The following is a 21,847-nucleotide window of genomic DNA, read 5'->3' on the forward strand; positions in this document are numbered from 1 at the left end:
CCTTTATTTCAGGAAGCACAAGAATCTCATTCTAAATATCATCAGGCTGCCCGAGCTTTACGTTTACAATTTGGAATCACAAGAGAGGAAGCTAGGAGCATAGTAAAAAGCTGTACAGCTTGTCTTCCTTTCCACGCTCCTACACTCCCTCCAGGGAAGAATCCTCGTGGTTTGAGACCCAGTGAAATCTGGCAAATGGATGTGACCCATTATAAATCTTTTGGTCGTCTATCTTTTATTCATGTCGTGGTAGACACCTTTTCAGGATTCACATTTGCAATGCCAGCAGCAAAAGAGACAGCCCGAGTGGTCACTGAATTCCTTATACAAGCTTTTGCAATTATGGGTGTGCCACAAGCAATAAAAACAGACAATGGACCTGCATATACGTCCAAACATTTTACACACTTTTGTGCACAGTATAAGATTTTACATACCACGGGCATACCCTTTAATCCTCAAGGGCAGGCAATAGTAGAGAGAAGAAACAGAGATATTAAGACACTCCTCCAAAAACAAAAGAAAGGAGGAGCCACAGGTAGCCCTAGGGAACTTCTAAATTTAGTTCTCTATACCATTAATTTTCTAATTTTTGACAAAGATGCACTGGCTCCAGCAGACAGGTTTTATAACCCACCAGAAGGGCAGTGTCCAGTGAGAGCATCTCCACTGTCCTTAGATAATCGCCAGGTGATGTGGAGAGATCCAGAAAGTGGTGAATGGAAGGGACCAGATAGGTTAACTGCCTGGGGGAGAGGATTTGCTTGTATTTCTTCAGCAGGAGAAGGAATCAGATGGGTGCCAACGAGTCATATTCGCCTTGTCCATCAGAGAGAGACAGAAAAAGAGAAAGGCCTCAAAATAAAGGAGAAGATCTAAGAAACATCTGACACTGAAAGAGCATGGATAATAAGAAGACTGTTAAAGAACTTTAAAAACCAGCAGGAATCATTGGACTTCCTCACACAAGATGAGAATAATGGACAATGGACTTATGGACATTTATAAATTTTCAATTTATGATTATTTGATTATGTTGTATACTTCTAGCATGCGTTATGTTACTATGTTACTATATGCTTATGTAATTTATGTAATTATCTGTAATACTTCCCATATTGATGGATTTATGTTTCAAGGTCATTTATGTAATTATCTGTAATACTTCCCATATTGATGGATTTATGTTTCAAGGTCATGACTGTCCTATGTTCTAAATCAAAAGAAAGGGGGAGATGTTAGGATTACTAAGTGAGAACTGAGGTTTTCTGGACAATTACAAGGTGAGAACTCAGGTTGACTTGATAGAGGGGGCAAGCTCATTGGCTGGGGTGGTTCTTCCCAGAAGCCCTTGCATTATCCCACGCCCATTCTCTGGGAGGATAAAAAGAGACAGCACTGGGCGCAGAGAGCAGATCGGCCTGGAGAAGGACAAGAGCTGGAGGAGATTCAGAGACAGGATTCAAGAAAAGACTCTGAATTGCATCAGGCTTGACGGGGCTCTCTGCAGGAAGGGAAGTCACTTCTTTGGACAAGAGTTAACAGCAACTGCCTGGAGACAACGGTTCATTACAGGAAGAAGAATCTGTCGGAGAGATTTGAGTAGAAGACACAGCAGATCTCTTCCCAGAGAGCGATCCAGCAGCTTCTAGAGACAACAGCTCACTACAGTTCTCTTTCTTTTTTTGTATGTGAGATAATTGGGGTTTAAGTGACTTGCCCAGAATCACACAGCTAGTAAATGTTAAGTGTCTTAGGTCACATTTATACTCAGGTTCTCCTGATGTTAGGGCCATTTCATTATTCACTTTGCCATCTAGTTCCCCTCGATCAGTTTTTTCAACATTGTTTTCCTAAGACAGCAAACAATCCAATATAGGTTAAATATATTCAGTCTTTTCAGATATATTTCCATATTTGTCATAATGTGCAAGAAAAATCAGACCAAGGAGGAAAAAAAACAAAAAACAAAAAACACAAATCATAAGATAAGACACAACTAATAAACAACCAAAAAAAAAAATGAAAATACTCTTTGCTTTGAGCCACATTCAGTCTCCATAGTTCTATTTCTGTGTGTGGATGGTATTTTCAATCACAAATCTATTGGAATTGTCTTGAATCACTGCATTGTTGAAAAGAGTCAAGTCCATAATGTATTTTTGTGATTATCACATATTTTTGTGATTATCACATATTCTTTTTGACTGATTTTTAATCCCAGCTTAGTTTCCCTTTGCTTTTCAGGACTTGGATAGCCTGCCTTCCCTCCTCCCCTTCCCTTTAAAAATTTTATTTTACAAATTTGCTATTAGTTGGTATGTATGCTTAGGAAGTGAAATTTTTTGCTTTTAGTTTAAGGAAAATATTAAGGAAAACATATTAGGAAAAAGCAACATACAGTTAGCTATGAATTATTCTTGTTAATAGTAGGAAATAAAGGTACAGAATTAAGTTTGTCCAGTAGCTTAGATACTTTTAAGTTTTGAATTATACATATAGTATAATTATAGTAAAAATATAAGAAAATGGCTGTTATGATAAAATATATTTTAATATAATTATAAAATTCTGAGTGAAAAAGAACTTTATTTAGAATGCTTCATTATAATGGTAAAAATTCTTATGTTTTAAAAACACTTGAATGAACTTGACTTTTGTTTTTTATTTTTAGCAGAGTTCCCATATAGATGTGGTTCGTTTTCCGTGTGTGGTTTATATCAATGAAGTCCGTGTCATTCCACCAGGAGTAAGAGCTCATAGTAGTCTGCCTGATAATAGAGCATATGGGTAAGTCAGCTTTGCAAATGAAAGATTTGTCCTATATGAAAGAGTGATATGTCTTAAGAGTATGTGTTTAACTATTCAACAATTATTTGACATTTGCCTTGAGCCAGCCACTAGGGATACAAGAGCATAAATGAAATAGGCCTTGCTCCGAAGCAACTTATATTCTGTATAGATGAGAAACAACTTCAAAAGAGAAGTAAAAATGAAATTTTGGGGGATGGTTATGGGAGGATGCCACAAGCAAGTTATGAGGATCAGTTTAGCTTATTTGCTGGAGGTGGCATTTGAGGTGAACCTTGAAGGAGTTCAAGCAGTGATTATTTTCAAAGAATAGGAGAGGGCATGTGATGAGGCATGGAATGTCTTACTGCTTGAAAAGTAACAAGTAGGCCAGGTTCATTGGATAGTAAAGTTTGTAAAGAAGAATCATATGCAGTATGGAAAGGTAGTTTATGGCCAGAAGCAATAGAGGATTATTGGAACTTTTTGAGTATCAGAGTGATAGACAGACCTGAATTTTAGGTCAATTATTATTAGGTTGAATATTAATTGTACAGAATGAAACCTTTTTTTTTATACATGCAGTATTGAGTATGTTTTCCCAAATAACTTAAGTTATTGATCTGCTTTCAAATAGTAATATACAAATTAAGGAATATATTTAAAAAAAATTTAGCACTGTCAATTTAAACTATATTTTTTGCTTTAAGGCATGCATTTATCTTTGTAAATTGGCTAGTTTCTAAAATAAGTTCAGTATAATGAATTAACTTTTCAAATGTTAATATAAAGTATTTAGTAGTAGGTAGTAGTAGTAATATAAGTAGTAGACTATGTATAAAGTTTTTCTTTTTAATTTGAGATTTTTTTTTTTTAATATAAAATGATGCTACCTAGTACAGAGCATACACCTAGAAAGATTCAGTGGATCTTCCTGAAGATGCAGGCACAGAACTGTTTATACCACAGTGGGCCTGTTGGAATCCTACTTTCTGAAATCATTCAGAGGGATGATGCTATCACAATACTATAACTAAATACCTACTAACTCATAACTTTGTTCAGCTTAAGTTAAAAATAACAAAAACAAAAAAGCAGGCCAGGTAGATAAACAATAAGACAGAAATATACCGCAAGCAATCAAAAACTTGCTTTTAAAAACTTTTTATGTTATTTCTTTTCAGATAGGACTCATATACAGAATTCATATTAAAAGTCTATATCTAATACCAGCTTAGGAATTTTTTAAATTGAAAAAACTTAAAAGTTCAACAGTGACATGTTAATTCAAATAATCCTAAACACATTTTTCTCTATTTTTCAAGTGATTGGTGCCTTTTTATTCACAGACATAAGACTACCTTCTATGAGCTCATAAATGAAAATATTTGATTTCATGATTTTATTCAATAATGCAGACTACAAAAATGGATTATTGTAATAGACCTTTCTAAAATAAATGATGAATTTGCCTCATGACAGAGTAGCAAAAGGAATATTTTTCTTTGGAAATATGTTTTTACTTCATTAAATGTTTCTCAATTATCTGTAAATTTTTTTTAACATTCATTTAAAAAAAGGTTAACTTTCAAATTCTTTCCATTCCTCTCTTTGCTTATCTATTGAGAAGACAAGCAAAATGCTATCAATTACATGTGAAGTCATGTCAAACATTTCCATATTAGCCATGTTGCAAAAGAAAACATGTAAACCCCAAGAAATATAAAGAAAAAAGTATATTTCAATCCGAACTTGAGTTCACCAGTTTTCTCTCTAGAGATGAATAGCTACATTTGGCTTTTAAAAATAATTTCATCAACAAACAGAATTATAATTACCCTAAAGCAGCTGTTCTGAAAGTGTAGGCTGGGGATGCTTGGACATTGGAAAATTCATGATCTACTTTTTATCCACATGAAACTTTTACTTTTGTTGAGATCAGAAAAAGTAGCTTGAGTTTTTAATTTGGTAAGAATTCTTTACTAGAGTTTTTGTCATGGTACAAAGATGGTGAAACTTGTGAAAATTTAATTCGAGAGGCTTAGCGCTAGAAGTTGATTGCTTGATGGTTAATTATTATTAAATTTTTTTTGTACTTTTCTGTATGGATTTATTTTATTTTTATTTTTTTTAATTTTTAATAGTATTTTTTTTCCAAATACATGCAAAGATAACTTTCAACATTCACCTTTGCAAAAGATGGTTAATTATTTTTGTAGTAGCAGTAATGCCTTCTATTAAGCACAGATGGAATCAAAATATTAAAGAATATAACAAACTAGGACAACAGAATTTATATGGCTTTTGAAATTGCTCATTTGGATGGAATACATTTGCCCTTTATCATGTATACCATGACTCATTTTGGGTTAGATTTGAAATGTAACAGCTTTTTAGAGTAAAAAAACATCATGTTGCCAAAAGTGAAAATTATGTAAATAAGGATAGTACTCCGCTTTGAAAAAAATATGCTCATATATAGTCTGATACTAAGTACTTTTAATATTCTATTAAAAACCTTTATATTAAACAAAAAAACCACTTTATATTACTATTCTTCCACTTACCTGAACACACAGAACTACTCCAGGTGTTGAATCTTAGTTCTTGTTTATTTTTTTCTATTCTTTTTGAGTGGATTGTTGTGAGAAGGGACATATAGTGTTTTATTAATATCCTTATCCTGAACTTTGTGATTTGTCATACCTGAATATAAAATTTGTTTAAAATGTGAGAATTTTTAATTTAATTTAATTTAAAATGTGAGAGCAGAGAATGTCATTGAGATTGGTGATCAGTTGTGAAATTAAATGAAAATTTAAAAAAAATCCATACAGATAAAGATTGATTTTTTCCCAAAGTTTTAAATGTAATTTTATCACAATGATACTTAACAGTTTAATGTAAGTGTTTTAAAGGTTATAAAACACTATACAAATGCAAGATATCATAGCTTTTAAATGAAAGCATTTATATAGATAAATTTTAATTATATAAATTTGGAGATTAAAAAACCTTTGATGACCCGTGATTTCAATGATGCAAGGAAACCTCAACTAATACTGATCCCCTAATTGCAGTTTGTAGTCTTTCAGAATTACTTGGGGATATTGGAAGATTAAATAAAACTTGACCAACATCATGTGGTCAGTATACATCAGAGATAGGGACATGAAGCCAGATCTTTTTTTTTCCTAAGTTGTGACCATAGATTTTTTTATTCATTAGTGATTTTATCAGTGTTAAGTGAAATATTAAATCATGCTATGTCTGCTTCTCAAAATTGTTAGCTACTTTTGTAAAGGAATTCAAATCAGAGGTTTGCTATATAAATGGCAAGGTTTCCTAGGGTCTCCTGTTTGCAAATAGCCTCATTGTAATTGCATTAAGACCCAAAATATTATAGGACTTCCTCAGTGAGGTCTATAGCTTTACAAAGAGATTGTCCTAATGAACTACACATGAAAAAAAAGTAGATTTAGAATGACTACTCAGACTGTTGAATGATAATAGTGGTACAAGTATCTTAGTTTCTGTAAATGACGATTAAGATCCAGAACTGAATACATTGCAGAGTGGTTTTATAACTTTTTAAGCTTTTTGAATCTCTGAATCTGTTGACTTGTATTTGGATAGTTTAAATTTTTGAATGATCTTCTTTTAGTCCCTGCCACACAAATGCAATGTTTTAAGCTGCAGAATTCATTCAGTGATACTGTGTAGGTGTGAATCACAGGACATCATGAGTTTTAAGTAATCTGAATTGTAGGTGAACCAAGTGGAAAGATTCATAGTGAGCATAGGTAGGTTATAACCAATTACCATGACAACTTCTGCCCAAGAAGTTTTGAAAAATATAACATTGAGGAATTTTCTGATTAAAAAAAAAGAGATGTTCTGTTCTTGAGTGTAATCTCAGGTCTACATCACTTTTACTGGTCACTGTAGGTAGAGGTGTCATTTGCAGCATAGGAGTCTGATTTCTAAGGCTATTGCCATCATCCCACTACCAGAGAGGGACCTGTGTTTTACTGCCATTTTTCTCTTGACATCTTGGGGGGAAAAAGTAGAATCTAGATTTTTAGGACTCTGAGGATTACTTTTTAACCTTCTGTGCCTTTCTACATATGAATAAACCTTCACGAAGTTGATTGGTTGTCAAATAAGAATAAATATATGTAACAATTTGATTAAGATTTTTATTTAGGTCTGAGTAAGTTTATCAAGGATGTAGAACACAATACTATTATGTTGAAAAGGCTAATTTCTGATCCAGATTTTTAACTTTAACTATACATATTTACAAAGAATAGTTATAGGACTTGGGAGTTAATCCTAACAAAATTTCATTTGTGGTTCTTTTGAAAATTTAGGATCCAGATACTAATATTACTGAAATAGTCATCTTATATGACATGTTGGAAAAGTTCATATTAAATTTTAATTTCACTATAAAATCTGCAGTACAATTAACTTTCAGTTTAGGTTAATAGAATGAATAATTGAAAGCATTGAATAATCTATACTTATTTTTTATTTGTTTTTGGAATATTTTGTAATTTTTTTTTCTCTCTTTAACAGAGAGTCATCTCACACAAAATAATTAGCTTTGTCGTTAAAAAAAAAAAAAAACCCAAAAAACATAACTGACCAGTATAGTGGAAAAAAGTGTGAAAACATTTTTGTATCATTTGTCTCTAAAGGGATCTTTATCTCTTATTTGGAGGCATACTTGTTCTTTACATGTATATTTTTGCTGCATTCACTTGATTTTTATTTTTGTGGTTCTTTGCATTTACATTGCTGTAATCTTTGCATATTTTTAAACTCAATTTCACTTTGATCAGATTATATGAGTTCTTTCATTTTTCTCTTGTAAAATCACATTTGTCATTTCTTATAGCAGTGTAATAATGCTCACATGTCACAATTTGTCAGCTATTCTCCAGTCTGTGGGGAATTAAGAGGATTACATAAAATATACTGCTATAAATATTTTGGTGAATATTGATAGGTTGGTTTTGGTGACCTCCTTATAAACTTAGTAATGGGATCTCTGGGCATGGACATTTTAGTCACATAATTCCAAATTGCTTTCCAGAATGGTGGTACTCTAGTTAACATATTATTGTATCCTCCCCCAACACCTTCAGCATTGATAAAGATGACAAAAGATGGGAATAGTGAATTAGGAGATTGTGAGGTAAAATCTTGAGATTGTTTTGATTGCAATTTCTTTTACTATTTTTGGTTTGGAACATTTTTTAATATGTGATTTTTACCTACTACTAGTTTTTCTTTCTATATTTTTATCATTCTAATGTTTATAATTGAATTGCAGTTCTAAAAGGGTCTACATATCCTATCATATAATTTGTGATTAAAAATTATTTGGATAATCATTAAAGTGGGCAATCAGATAACTAAAGGTAGTTATGTATTCTATAATGTGTAAATGTAAATATTCATATGTAAATTTTCATACTATAACATGAATTATTAGCTGCTTTAAAATCATTGGAAGAAATATTTTTCATTCTATAGTTTTAATAACAATAACAATTTTGTGTAGTGTTCTCAGATTTTCAAAATTCTTTTCTTAATATAGTTAGTTTGGATTTTCTCTTCATTTTATATATGAGAAAATGGAGTTTTAGAGATGATGTGATATATATGAATTTCACACCTGTTGTGTTCTAACAGGAATTTCAACCAAGTTCAATGCTATTGTACCATACCAGGTTGCCATTATTCTGTTATTTCAAAATTTTCTTTTTGAAAAAAAGAATGTCATGCTACTGAGTACAAGTTGAATTATTTCTTTTAAATTTAATTTTTCTTTTAATCTCATCTCTCTTTTGTTTCAAGGGAAACCTCTCCGCATACATTTCAGCTAGACTTTTTTTTCAACAATGTAAGCAAACCAAGTGCTCCCGTTTTTGATAGGTTGGGAAGGTATGTATTTGTCCAGTTATTTCATTAGAGATTAATGCTTTCTAGCACAGCTCTATTATTTATTATAGTAAAGGAACAATGTGGAAGTGTGTTTCTTTTATCTAAATTATTTGTAACATTATTTGAACTTTGAAGAAATTTTAGTCTCCAAAAGGAGATAATGACTAGTTTTTTGAGACTACAGTTTTTTCAAAATACATAGGAGAAATTTGTTACATTTTGTATTCTTGTATCACATAGTACTTGTAAGATCACTTGTAATTTGACTATGAATACTGTTTTCTATCTAGAAATAATCTTCAGGTGAATGTCAGATAATTACTTGACATGTTAGTAACTAAAAATATCAGAATTTTTTCAGTTTAAAACAAGTGATTAAACTCTATCTTCTGCCTTTTCTTTTAGATAGATTGTTGTGATAATTGTTTTATTTACTTTTTTTAAAAAAGTTTTTTAATATTGGATTTTAAAAAATTGAATTCTTCAAACTGTTCAGGCATTCTTGAGAAAGGGCGTAAAAAAGGTAATAGAAATTGAGTGAATCAGTTAGAAGAAAATATTTTTAAAAATCACTGATTTTTTGCAATGGAACAAATTTTCTTATCTTGGGTTTCATGGAGTCTCCCAAGGGGAAAATTTCATGGATGGTAGTGGTGTTAGTGAGATGGCAGTGGTGGTGATAGTAGTGGTGTGTGTGTTGTCTGTGAACTTTGATAAGAAAAAAACAACAACTATATATTTATTTTCCTTAACCTTTAGTTGAAATTTAGCATATCTTTCAATTATGAGTGCCTTCAGCAAACTTCAGTGTGACCCATAATTCTTTTAGCAATAGAAATGAGAGTTTTTGTATTGTCAGTTTTTCTGGAAATGTTCAAATATCATTTATGCTCATCAGTGCTTTGAAATGACAATTAGATCCCCTTGTGATTAATGATAGATTAAATGTGATTCATTGATCACAGTCTTCCTGCCTCTAGATCTTCATTATTTACTAGACTCCCAAAGGGATTCATGACACAAAAAAGATTACAAATTCCAACTAGAGAGGAGTATGCATTTTTTTGAAAAAAGCTGTTAGAATGAAAGAAAATAATGTTAAAAGTGCATACAGAAATTTCTTCAAGACGAGAATAAACTAGTCAGGTATAATGGAAGTAAAGTGTCTTACTAGTTTCATAAATTTTTATTTTTTATTTTTCCTGTACTATCACATTCTGTTAGCCTTAGGATTAGCAAAGATAAATTTGAAGTCTTTGAAAAGTTAAAAGTTTGAAAAGACTTTTAGGAGAATATTACTTCATGTAGGATAAAAGTAACTAATTTGCATATTCTAAAATCCTTATTGTTGAAACCTGCTTGTGTGTGTGATGTTTTTCTTGTTTTGATTTTGATGTCAATTTGAGATAATAGAAATTATATATTTTACATTTAGTATTTAGCATCTTTTTTATTTATTTAAAATTTAAATACAAAATAGGGGGAAAAACATTACTATGTGCATAGCAGAACATAAAAGAAGATTCAAAGTATAAAGCAATAACATTCCATTTCAAGAAACTTATAAAATAACTACTATACACTGTTTTTAGAGCTGTGCATCTTTTCTTTGCTTCCTTGTAGGTTTTCTTTTGTTCTTTACTATACACCCTTTACTTAATTCTTCTTTTCCTTTTTCTTCCTCCACCCCAATTAAGTGCAAATACATACACACATGTATATATGTAGATATCTATAATCATACATGTATATACACTTATATATTACATATATCTATGAAAGATCATAGAACTTAGCATGTTAATGAGTTTTTAGTAAGAAATGGAAATATTTTTAATGTACTAATTATGTACTGTCTAGTACAAATTACTGTTATTACTAATTGTTATGGTAATGACTTGAATAGTCTATGAACAGTATTACATATGAGCTTTCATTTTTATTCTACTTTTTTCATAGTCTGGACTATGATGAAAACACCTCTATCATCTTTAGACCTAATGCAAAGGTAAAGTGAAAGCCCTCTTTTCATTTTAAAGTTCCATTTACCATTTGAATTTTTGAAGAGTTCCAAGTCTTTCTCTCTAACAGAAAAGTTGAATATGTATAAACTAATGATTATCGAATAACTGTTTTGCTAGATCAGTTGCTGCTCAACAAAGGACCTCATGCCTTGTCTACTTTTGCATCAAAAAGTGATTTTTATGTGTAGTAGAAACATTCTAATGTGGTTCTATTCCTGTCCTGCCTTTTTTCTCTAGTGATTACCCAACAGCTCTTGTTTCCCTGTTTACATTTAGGTGGGCACGTGTAGAAGAGGGCAGGCAAGTAAGAGACATCATTGTTAAGCCTTATACTTTTGGGTGGGTGACTTAAGGTTGTTATTTTGTGAAAACTGAATATTTTGATATATTCTACCAGCCCATCAGAATGAGTTTATATTCTTTTTTTAAATTTGAAAGTAGTTTCTTTGTAGCATTTCATCTAAATGTTATTTAATGGAAAGGATAAAAGAAGTCTCATGATCAGTCTTCTAAACCTTTCTAGGTTAGTAATAGTGGTGTAAGAGTCATAAGGAACTTTTAGAGTTTTCATTTACAATATTTAATCTTTTGCACATTTTCAAGCTTTAGACATTAATTTTTTTTCTTCTTCTTTGATCTCAAAGGGTTACTATAATGTTGTTAAGCATTTTTTCCTCAGAAGAGGCTTGAATCCTTCATTTAGTATTGCAATCCCTTCAAAACTGCTGTGGTATTGACACTTTTTTTCCAAGTCATACATATTCCTTGAGGAAATTATTTCATTCGGTGGGTACTTTGTCCCATACTGGCACTTAATGTGGCATGGTGGATTTTAAAGAGTACTGGACTGTATCAGGATCTGGATCTCTTTTTGTCATTTTATGTGATTTTAGGAAAGTCAATCCTATAAACTGTTTTTTGAAATGGAGATAGTTGCCTTGTCTACTTTAATGACTGTTGTGAGCATCAAATGAAAAGACTAAAGTGCTTTAAGAAAATATATAGTGTATTTATACACACACATATTTATGTATATGTGTAAATAGCTAATGATATTTCTCAAAGAATGAGTAATAGAATGATATAAAAGCTTTATCTACTGAGATGAAAGTTTCCATTTAAATTTCTTGGGAATTAAGGACAAGCCTAGCTTTTTCTTAGAAGTCTTGGCAACTGAATTTTTTTTTCCTAATCTGTAATACCTTTTAAAGATTTTCTTCTTAAGAATAAAGGGGTTGTATTATGTGAAAATGGAGACAGAATATAAGGACTACTATGGATTTTTTTTATTATTGAGGTGGCTTAGGTAAATAGCTTATGTTTTGGGATAAATTTCGAGTATAGGGAATCATTGCTTTGTCAGTCTTTCCATCTACTCATTCTTTCTGTAGAAAGTACTCATGAATAAAGTCTGATTTGCTCTTTTCACCTTTGTAATACATTTTGTAAGGAAATGAGGGCCATTGATACTTTTATGAGCTTCATTGGAATCTACTTGTTATGATCGTATAGGTTTTTGTAATTTCCATGCTTCACCTCATCTCCATTCTCTGGGCTACCTTTGGATCTGGGAAGATGAATTTTTTAGAGAGTCAAGATGAAATAGTGTATAGAATTCTGGAGGACTTAAAGATATTGAAAATATACGTCCATGATTGCAGGTGTCCATGATTGTGAAATTTACCACATGGAGAAATATTGAGCCTTTACTTTTCAATTCTATTTAATTTTGATCCCTGAATTTTCAGAATATTTTGAATAGTGATTTTAGTTAGAACCTAGAGTATTATCTCAACTTATTTTAAGTCATATTAAAATTTTATTTCAGCCTTTGACCCTTTGCTTCTTTTAAACAAATCAGGTAAATACTGATGGCTTGGTTTTAAGAGGTTGGTACAACTGTCTGACACTAGCAATATATGGATCCGTTGATAGAGTGATAAGTCATGATAGAGACTCTCCTCCACCACCACCTCCACCTCCACCACCTCCACAGCAGCAGCCAAGTGTAAAAAGAACTCCAAAACATGGTAAGCATTTCAGAATTTCCAGGAAGCAGGGAAAACTACATGAATAGTTTTGTTTTTCCAATCAAAATAAGACAAGTTTTTTTATATTTGGACTTTGCATCTCACTTCAGCTAAGATCTCAGGTCAACTTTCTTTTCTATATAGCCATGTTATTAGATATCGGTCTTTTAATTTTTCTTGAATTCTTCAAAACAACATACTTTTAAAAAATCTTTTAGAACGAATTTTAAAAAGAACATTTAATGAATTTACTATAAAACTTATGTTTTAAGTTTTATAGTATATTCACAAATAAACTAATAGAGTATAAAAAAATCTTGTAACATGGAAATGATTCCATAATGATATAGAATATGGAATGGTTTTAATATTAATTTTTAGAAGACACACTTTAACTGAAATTTTCAAAATAATACACAAAATCAATTTTTTTTAGCAGTTTACATATTGCTGAAACATCCTGTTGATGGAACCACTTAGAATTCTCATATGGTCTTAATGTCATTAAATGGAAGGCAGGGAAATTGGGAACTTCTGATTGTTAGCTTCTTGCCTTTTATAGATTATGGAGCTGATGTCCAGAGAATCTTATTCCTCTTCATCACTTGGTACTGTCATTAGTATAAGGTGTGTACAGTAGGCTATTTAAGGACATATAACAAAATTAAGTGGAGGTCAATGTGAAAATGATTTGTTTTACCAAAATTTGCTTTGTGGTAAACTTTTCAAGATCACATGTTTTTCATAAGTCAATGTTTTGCTCCTTGTGTGATGTTGAAGTTTGTAGTATTATATACTTGAGGGGTAAAGAAGTAGATTGACATTGCTTTTTATTAGCATCCATATGTTTTGTGATTTCTGGAAATAAAGGTTACTTAACAAAATATCAAGAGCCATGAAATAAAATTTTATCATCTTGATCAGTTTAATAGATTATTAGTTCTAATATTGAGCCTTTTTTTTTTTAATGTATTGCATTCAAATGAGATAATGTATATAATGTGTTTTGCAAACCATATAAAGTCCTATATATGTTTATTATCATTTTACTACTTTATATGACAATGCCTTTTATTCTAATAAAAATTTAGCAGATGGTGAGAAGGAAGAGCAGTTTAATGGAAGTCCTCCAAGACCACAGCCCCGAGGACCAAGGACTCCTCCAGGACCCCCTCCACCTGATGATGATGATGATGATGAACCTCTGCCAGTACCAGGTACAGTAAAATCAGAATTATTTCATTTTTCATTTTTCTGATTAGCACCATTGTGAACAAAAGTGAACAAAAGTTTCAGTATTACTTAGTACTTGAAGATAAAAATATTTTAGTGGATCAAAAAGACAGTAAGATATTATTAGAATACAATATAGTATTTGCAGTATCTTATAGTATTGTATATTTTGATTATACTTTCTGGGTAAAGTGTATTTTTAACTATTGGTGATAACTATTGGCTATTCTCTAATTATTAGTGAGAAGTGAGTTTTAGGAAATACTTGCTAAAGATAAGAAGTTTTTCCTTTCATTCTATTTAAAACATTAAAATTGTTCTCTTTTAAAAAATCTAATTTTCAGTGGTTGGTGAGAAAGAAGATGATGTTCCTCAACGAGAAGATTACTTTGAGCCCATTTCACCTGATCGGACTTCTGTTCATCAAGAAGGGCAGTATTCAGATGAAGGTGAAGTAGAAGAGGATCATCATGAAGAAGGTGAAGATGAAGAAGATGTAGATGTTGAAGAAGAGGAAGATGAAGATGAGGAAGATGGTCATACAGTAGAGAGTATCCCAGAAGAAGAAGAAGATGAAGAAGAAGAAGAGGAAGAGGGTGAAGAAGAAGAAGGTGAAGAAGAAGAAGATGAAGAAGAAGAAGGTGAAGGAGAAGAAGAAGAAGAAGAAGAAGGTGAAGGTAGGTGTTATAGCAAAATAGTAAAACTCCTAAAGAAAATTAATAATTCTGATTTATATATTTAGAAATTCTGCCAAAAAAAATCAGCTTTTAGTTTAATGATAAAGTATGACATATAGTCTTTTCTTACAATGTTTGGTGAACTTGCATTTGAGTGAAGGAATGAAAAAGGATTAAGTACTTTCTGTTTGCCATATACTGTGCTAGGTGCTGAAGATATAAACACAAAAGTTAAGACAGTATCTGCCTTCAAGCAGCACGCATTCTTTTAAAGGAAGCTAACATAAATACAAGAGTAGTGGCCAATGAGGGATATTTTATTTGGAATGTTATAGGGATGATGAATTAGAACCACAATGAAATTAATTGACACATTCATACTAGGAACAATGATGGACTTGTTCTGATTAAGGTTCCTGAACTGGAAAAGAAAAAGGAATGGGAGTTTGGTGGGGTAGAAGGTGAGAATAGAACAAGAAGCAGGATTCTTGGTGTGGTGGCCAAACATTACAGTTTGCCTATAAGTTGGCCTACAGGCAGGCATGAATTAGTATCTTTTGTTAGCAAGAGTTTATCAGCTACTTAAGTTTGATAAAATTATTCTTATGGTTAAAGGAAATTTTCAAGATATTCAAGAATCCTAGGCTTTAGTTTTAGTTTTTGGATTGTGCATTTTGTTCTCAAATTCGTGTGTGTGTGTGTGTGTGTGTGTGTGTGTGTGTGTGTGTGTGTTTGTTTGTGTTTGTGTTTGACAGGCACATACCTGGCCATATATGTGTTTGTATACATGTATATGTATATTCACATATCTATCTACATACATATAGTTCAAGGTTGAGATTTCATTTGTGTAGGAATTGTTTACAAAATTCTTTTACTTTTATGAATCTCCAACTGTTTTGTATCTTATAGTGCAAGTCAATTCCTCGAGGCCTTAGAGGTAAAACTACTTCTGATGGTTATATACCTAGTACATGTCAGAGGCAGAATTTCAACTTAAAGCTTTATGACTGATGCTAACCTTCTATCTGTTCTGCTGTGGTACCTGTGAATGGAATGATCAAAAAGGGGGAAGCATCACATGAAAAGTTTTGAATTTAGATGCTTTACTTAACTCTTGCTTGTTTTCCAGGTAGGGATATATTCTGGACCTTTGATTTCATTGACATAGAGAACTCTGGAACTTCCTCAACCAAGGCAAATTGGTGCCTTTTCTTCATTTTATAGTCTTAGAAAGCTGCTAAGGCACTAGGAAGTCAGGGTTACACAGCTAGTATGTGTCTGAGGAACGACTTGAAGCTAGGTCTTCCTGGCTTTGAGGCAGACCATGTTGCTTCTCATTTGTCTTCCTCCTATTCATTCCTTATTGTAATAGTTAAACACTGAGTTTGTTAGGACGACAAAAATAAGTAGAAACTTTTTATGTAAAAAACAATGGAAAAACTGGTTGATTTGATTTTAACTGCAGGATACTTTAGCTAATCTCTACTAAGTAAAAATATCAATTCTGTCTTGGCCTGGCGAAATAGTTTTGAGCCTTAGAAAATGCTAAAGGTATGTGAGAGAAATATTCCAAAAATTGACCATTCAAAAAAATCCTAAGTTCTAAAAGTTCTAAAAGAAACAGCCCTTCAGGCCTATAAATGTTTAAATGAAATATGTAAAAGTAACATTAGAGTGGAAGAGAAAGCTGTAGAATTGAGTATTTCAGAAGAAGTCTGGAAAAGGTTATACAATGTCAAAGCATCAAAAGTTGCAGTAGAACAATCCATGTCGGACATAGTGTAGAAAATAAGGAAGAGACTGCTGAACTACATAGATCATATTAAATCTTTTAAGATCTTTTAAAAATAATTACTTCTTTAAAAAGATTCCATGATTAATTTTGAATACTTGAATTTTATTATTAATTTTCAAAATTTTAGAGCAACATAATTTTCTTTCTAGCTAAAAAAGTTTTGTTCATCAGTTTATAAGTGTTTGGAATGCTCCAGTGTTTTAAGATGACTATGTATAATTATGTTTGTATTCAGTCAGTCTATCAACTAGCATTTATTAAGTGCCTACTATGTGCCAGGATCTGTGCTAAGTGTTGGAGATACAAAGAAAGACCAAAAAAAAAATAGTTCCTGCTCTCAAGGAGCTCACGGTCTAAAGAGGGAGACAACATGCAAACAACTGTGTACAAACAAGATACATACAGGTAAATTTGGGGTAGTCTCAGAGGGAAGGCACTAAGAAAGGACTAGTAAAATCTTTTTGCAGAAAGTGGGAATTAGCTTAGCCTTCAGGGAAGATAAGGAGGGAAAGAGTTCCAGCTTGAAGGACACATAGTGAAAATGCTTAGAATTGAAGGAGTTTTGGGTGTTAGGAGTTCCCATCAACTTAGAAAATGTAAATTTAAAATTTTGTTGAGGAAAAATTTTTTTTATGGAATCTAACCTTTTAACGTAAAGGTGACATGATATTATTTACAGTGCTTAATAGTTTATCTACAAAGATTATTGTTTTTAGTAATAACACACTTAGGGTTCTTTTCTTAAAGGTGAAGAGTCTAAAAATTCTTACTTTTTGCTTTTGTCACTGTGTCTTGTGTTTCTTTTTCTAATTCCTCCTCAAATGATAACTTTTTATCAGTTGCAAGAAATCTGGGAAAGAGAATTTTTTTAGTTTCTGTTTTCTTTCTTAATAGTTATTCAGAATAATGGTTTTTACTATTCAGTGAGTTAAAAGGATGTAGACATGAAGTTGAAACTTTGAGATACTTTTAGTTTGTTATTTCTTTGATTTGGGTACTTATTTATATGGACATGTCTTGCAATTCCACTATTCTTTGTGAATTGCTATGATTCCAAAAATTCATTACATGGTATATAGCCAGTTCAGACTTAACTAAGCCATACTTTAGATAACAGCTATAAATAATAGGAAGTCCATATTCTTCAAAATGTTTTCAACTTGGTAGACTCTGCCAGAGCTTGTGCTCTTCTTCAGAGTAGTCTTCAAGAAGCTCCATGCTGTCATGAGAGAAATATCAAGGCATTATTATTTTGTGGAATAATTTTGTCATGCTTACGTATTATTTTAACTTACTTTCAGGAGATGATGGCTATGAGCAAATTTCTAGTGATGAAGATGGAATTGCTGATTTAGAACGTGAGACTTTTAAATATCCGAACTTTGATGTTGAATATACTGCTGAGGATTTAGCTTCCGTGCCTCCAATGACATATGATCCATATGACAGAGAACTTGTACCACTTGCATACTTTAGCTGCCCTTACAAGACAACTTTTGAAATTGAAGTCAGCAGGATGAAAGATCAAGGTCCTGATAAAGAAAATTCAGGGGCAGTAGAAGCATCAGTAAAGTTAGTGGAACTTTTAGAATTATATCAGGAAGATAGAGGTCCAAAGTGGGTCACAGCTTTGGAAGAAGTTCCAGGTTTAATAGTAAAAGGATTAAGTTATTTGCAGTTCAAAAATGCACAACAAGACTACATTGGCCAGCTGGTAGATTGGACCATGCAAGCCTTGAATTTACAAGTAGCTCTCCGTCAGCCCATTGCCTTAAATGTCCGGCAGCTCAAAGCTGGGACTAAATTAGTATCCTCGCTAGCAGAATGTGGGCCTCAAGGAGTGATGGGACTTTTACAAGCAGGAGTTATCAGTGGATTATTTGAACTGCTATTTGCTGACCATGTATCATCTTCTCTTAAGCTAAATGCTTTTAAAGCTTTGGACAGTATTATTAGTATGACTGAAGGCATGGAGGATTTTTTAAGAGGCAGGCAGGACTTACATGAAAAAAGTGGTTATCAGAAGCTTTTGGAGCTCATTCTCTTGGATCAGACTGTGAGAGTAGTTACTGCTGGTTCTGCAATTCTCCAGAAATGTCATTTCTATGAGATTCTATCTGAAATTAAAAGACTTGGTGATCAGTTGGCAGAGAGGTCTTCTATTCCTAACCACAGCGAATCTGAGCAGGACACAGACCCTGGACTTGAGAGAACAAATCCTGAATATGAAAATGAAGTGGAAACTTCTTTGGATATAGTTCATCTTTTGGAATCCTCTCTTATAACTGAAGGGGAGATAGAAAAGCTTATTAATCTCTTAGATGAAATTTTCCACTTAATGGAGACTGCACCTCACACAATGGTTCAGCCTCCTGTGAAGTCATTCCCGACAATAGCAAGGATTACTGGACCTCCAGAGAGAGATGATCCTTATCCTGTCTTATTCAGGTAAGATTTCTTTATTTTTATTTTTCAACTAAATATTTTATTGGAAATCACATTAAACACAAACGCAAACAATTAAGTGTAGGTCTTTCATCCTACTGTCGTGGATAGCAAGGTGGGTTATTATTATTATTTTTTTTAATGAAAGTCAGCTATTAAGGAAGGTTTAAAGAAAATAATTGCCTTTTTGGGTAGTTTTATCTGATCAGGAAGAGTTTGTAGAGTTTGGAGCATATTCTCTCAAAATATGTTTCCCAAGGTCTGAACTCACAGAAGCAATGTGGGATATTTAAAATTTCAACCTAATTACTTAATAAATGGAACTCTTAGGTTCATTTGGCTCAGGATCAACACGGGAAAAAATTACTAAGAATACTACAAACCAAGAAAGTTTGGGAAAGTTACACTATATCACAAATTCTTGAAATGTTGTGACTTAATCCTCTTTCTTATTCCATTAAGAATCAAAAGAACAATGAAGATGGGTACAAGTTGATTCACAAATGTACATTATCTACAGAACAATATAATAATTGATGTCTATAATGCTACTGAATTATCAAGATAAGTTTAATAATGCTGATTGTACTCAGTTCAGTAATATATTTTGACTAATGGTAACTTAGGTAGATTTATAATTGGCCGAATGATCCTATCCAAAAAAGATTTAATTAATGGATTATTGTTATCCTGGATAACAGTCTTTGATGATATTTTTATTCTTATCAGTTACTTCCTTGGATAAAGATGTGATTGAAATAGTTATCAAATTTGTGTTCGGTTCAAAGTTGGAATGGGTAGATAATGATGCTAATACCATAATCAGGATCCAAAATAGATGGACAGATTGATATCATAAACCAAATTTAACAAGAATTATTTTTGGGAGTTAATTTTTTAAAATATTTAAATATTTTTGTTGACATTTCTTGTTTTCACATTAATTAAACTTTCTCTTATATCCATCTCTTTTCTATTACTTTCCTATAGTTGTTGATAACTTGCAATTCTTCTCTAGAGAATTGTTTTGTTTATATCTTTGATTACTTAAAGCAGAAGAAATTTAATAAGGATGAATGTGAGTTATATTCTATTATTTAGTTCAGAAGAATAATACTACCATAAGTGCCATATGGTTTAATTGTATTTAGTGGAAAAAATAGTTACGAGTTTTTAAGGGGATATAGGATTAATGTAAGTAATTTGTCCTAGCTGAGAGAGGTAATTGTGTTTAAGTACATCATTTTTAATAGATCAGGAGACAAAGACTGGGAAGATCTAAGCATCATAAAGCTAAGAAGAAGGCAGCTAGTAGCTCAATGGAAGGTCTTAGTTCAAATCCAGCCAGAGACACTTTCTTGCTCTGTGACCTTGGGTAAGTCATTTAATCTTTGATTGTCTGGACAGAATTGATGTACTGGAGAAGGAAAAGGCAAACTACTCCAGAATCTTTGACAAGAAAACTCATATGGGGTCATGAAGGGTCAGACACAACTGAAAATCATTGAACCACCACCACCACCACCAACAACAACCAAAGCTAAAGTGCAGCACCAAGACTTAAACCCAGGTTTTTTGACTCCAAGTCAGTTCCTCTTTATACTACCACTCATTTTGAGGGGAAATTGGTAGGATTTTATAACTTATTTTCTGCTCTTCTTCATCCTTCCACATCTAAACATGATTTCTTAGATTTCTGGCTGAGTTTCATTGCAGAATTGGGGTTTCAGATACAGAAATAAAAAAAATCAACAAAGAGATAATTTTTGTTTAAGGAGAGAGAAATAAAATGACAGCAGAAAATCCATGTATAAGCAATTAATTACAATTTTATACTTGACTTATTTTAGGTTGTATTTGCCTTAAGTGTAGTTGCCTATATGGAAGCTAATGGATAGCATAAGTAGGGGATTCTATGGGAAATTTTCTTGAGTTTAAGTGGATGAGTTAAAAGGAACTTTTAGATTTCATAGATGTGAAATAATATTAGATTCGCTTGGCAACTCTTGTTCAGAGTATTGTGTTAGATGCTGAGGAGAGAAAAACCTTTAGATAAGAATTCTATTGCTATCTTGGAAATTGCAATCTGTAGGGGGATACAAATACTTGCAACACATTTTATATATTTATTTAACTTATTTTTATTATGAATTGGGAAACATGAAAGTTTCTAATATACAAGGACGAAAAATCCTCTGTGAGACTATCAGTCTCTGATATATAAATTTCCTTTAAAATACATGTTTAATTTGACATAGTAACATCTATAATACCCAGCTTGTCTGTTTTAAGGTAACATTATGAATTTTTGCTTCAGTGTAGATTTCTTGTTGTAGTTATTGTTTTTGGTTGGGTTTTGCTGCTGTTCTTGTTTTAGATTAGGTTTCCACATCTCATTTGAAATGCTTGAAGTGCAGGAGCCTCTTTATGGACCTGAGTTGTTGCTGTTAGTTTGTTATTTTGATATGTTGTTCCTGACAGAGGCCAGTTTGTTCTTCCTGGCTGGTGGTTTCCCACTTTCAAAAGCTCACCATAGAGGAGCCACCTGATGATTGTTTTTAGTGATATGGCAGCTCAGAATACTCATATACATGTTTGATCCACTAACCTTAGCCTCCTATACTAGCAGGGATTGCAGACTTCTGCTACCAAGCTTGTCTTCTTCCGTATATTTTTTAAACAATCTGGGCTCCAATCCTACTTAATACATTTACTAGCTACTAGTGGAATCAGGAATGAAGTTTTTCAGTGTTTTAGAGTCACAGTTTTCTTATCTATAAAGTATGATACTAATATACCTGTAGCAAAATTAAGTATCTTCAAAAAAATTTCATGGATGTTAATTAAGCAAACATTTGAGCATTTGAGACCTAGAATAGAACTTCTCATGGAATT

General features: G+C 32.1%; 1 protein-coding gene across 8 annotated transcripts in view; it reads left to right on the plus strand.

Annotated features, from left to right (window-relative positions):
• VIRMA (vir like m6A methyltransferase associated) overlaps positions 1–21,847 on the plus strand; it is a 90,300-nt gene that overhangs the window by 40,209 nt on the left and 28,244 nt on the right. For 3 of the 8 annotated variants that reach the window (XM_074269282.1, XM_074269261.1, XM_074269309.1), the window contains exons 2-9: positions 2,675–2,790; positions 8,659–8,745; positions 10,705–10,753; positions 12,631–12,799; positions 13,891–14,016; positions 14,377–14,709; positions 16,787–16,912; positions 17,809–18,955. In XM_074269282.1, coding sequence (XP_074125383.1) covers positions 2,675–2,790; positions 8,659–8,745; positions 10,705–10,753; positions 12,631–12,799; positions 13,891–14,016; positions 14,377–14,709; positions 16,787–16,912; positions 17,809–18,955 — 2,153 coding nt within the window. The remainder of the gene's footprint in view (positions 1–2,674; positions 2,791–8,658; positions 8,746–10,704; positions 10,754–12,630; positions 12,800–13,890; positions 14,017–14,376; positions 14,710–16,786; positions 16,913–17,808; positions 18,956–21,847) is intronic. The other 5 variants (XM_074269299.1, XM_074269272.1, XM_074269327.1 and 2 more) reach the window with 3 other exon arrangements.

Source organism: Sminthopsis crassicaudata, chromosome 1 (genome assembly GCF_048593235.1).
Source record: "Sminthopsis crassicaudata isolate SCR6 chromosome 1, ASM4859323v1, whole genome shotgun sequence".
Classification (NCBI taxonomy): Eukaryota; Metazoa; Chordata; class Mammalia; order Dasyuromorphia; family Dasyuridae; genus Sminthopsis; species Sminthopsis crassicaudata.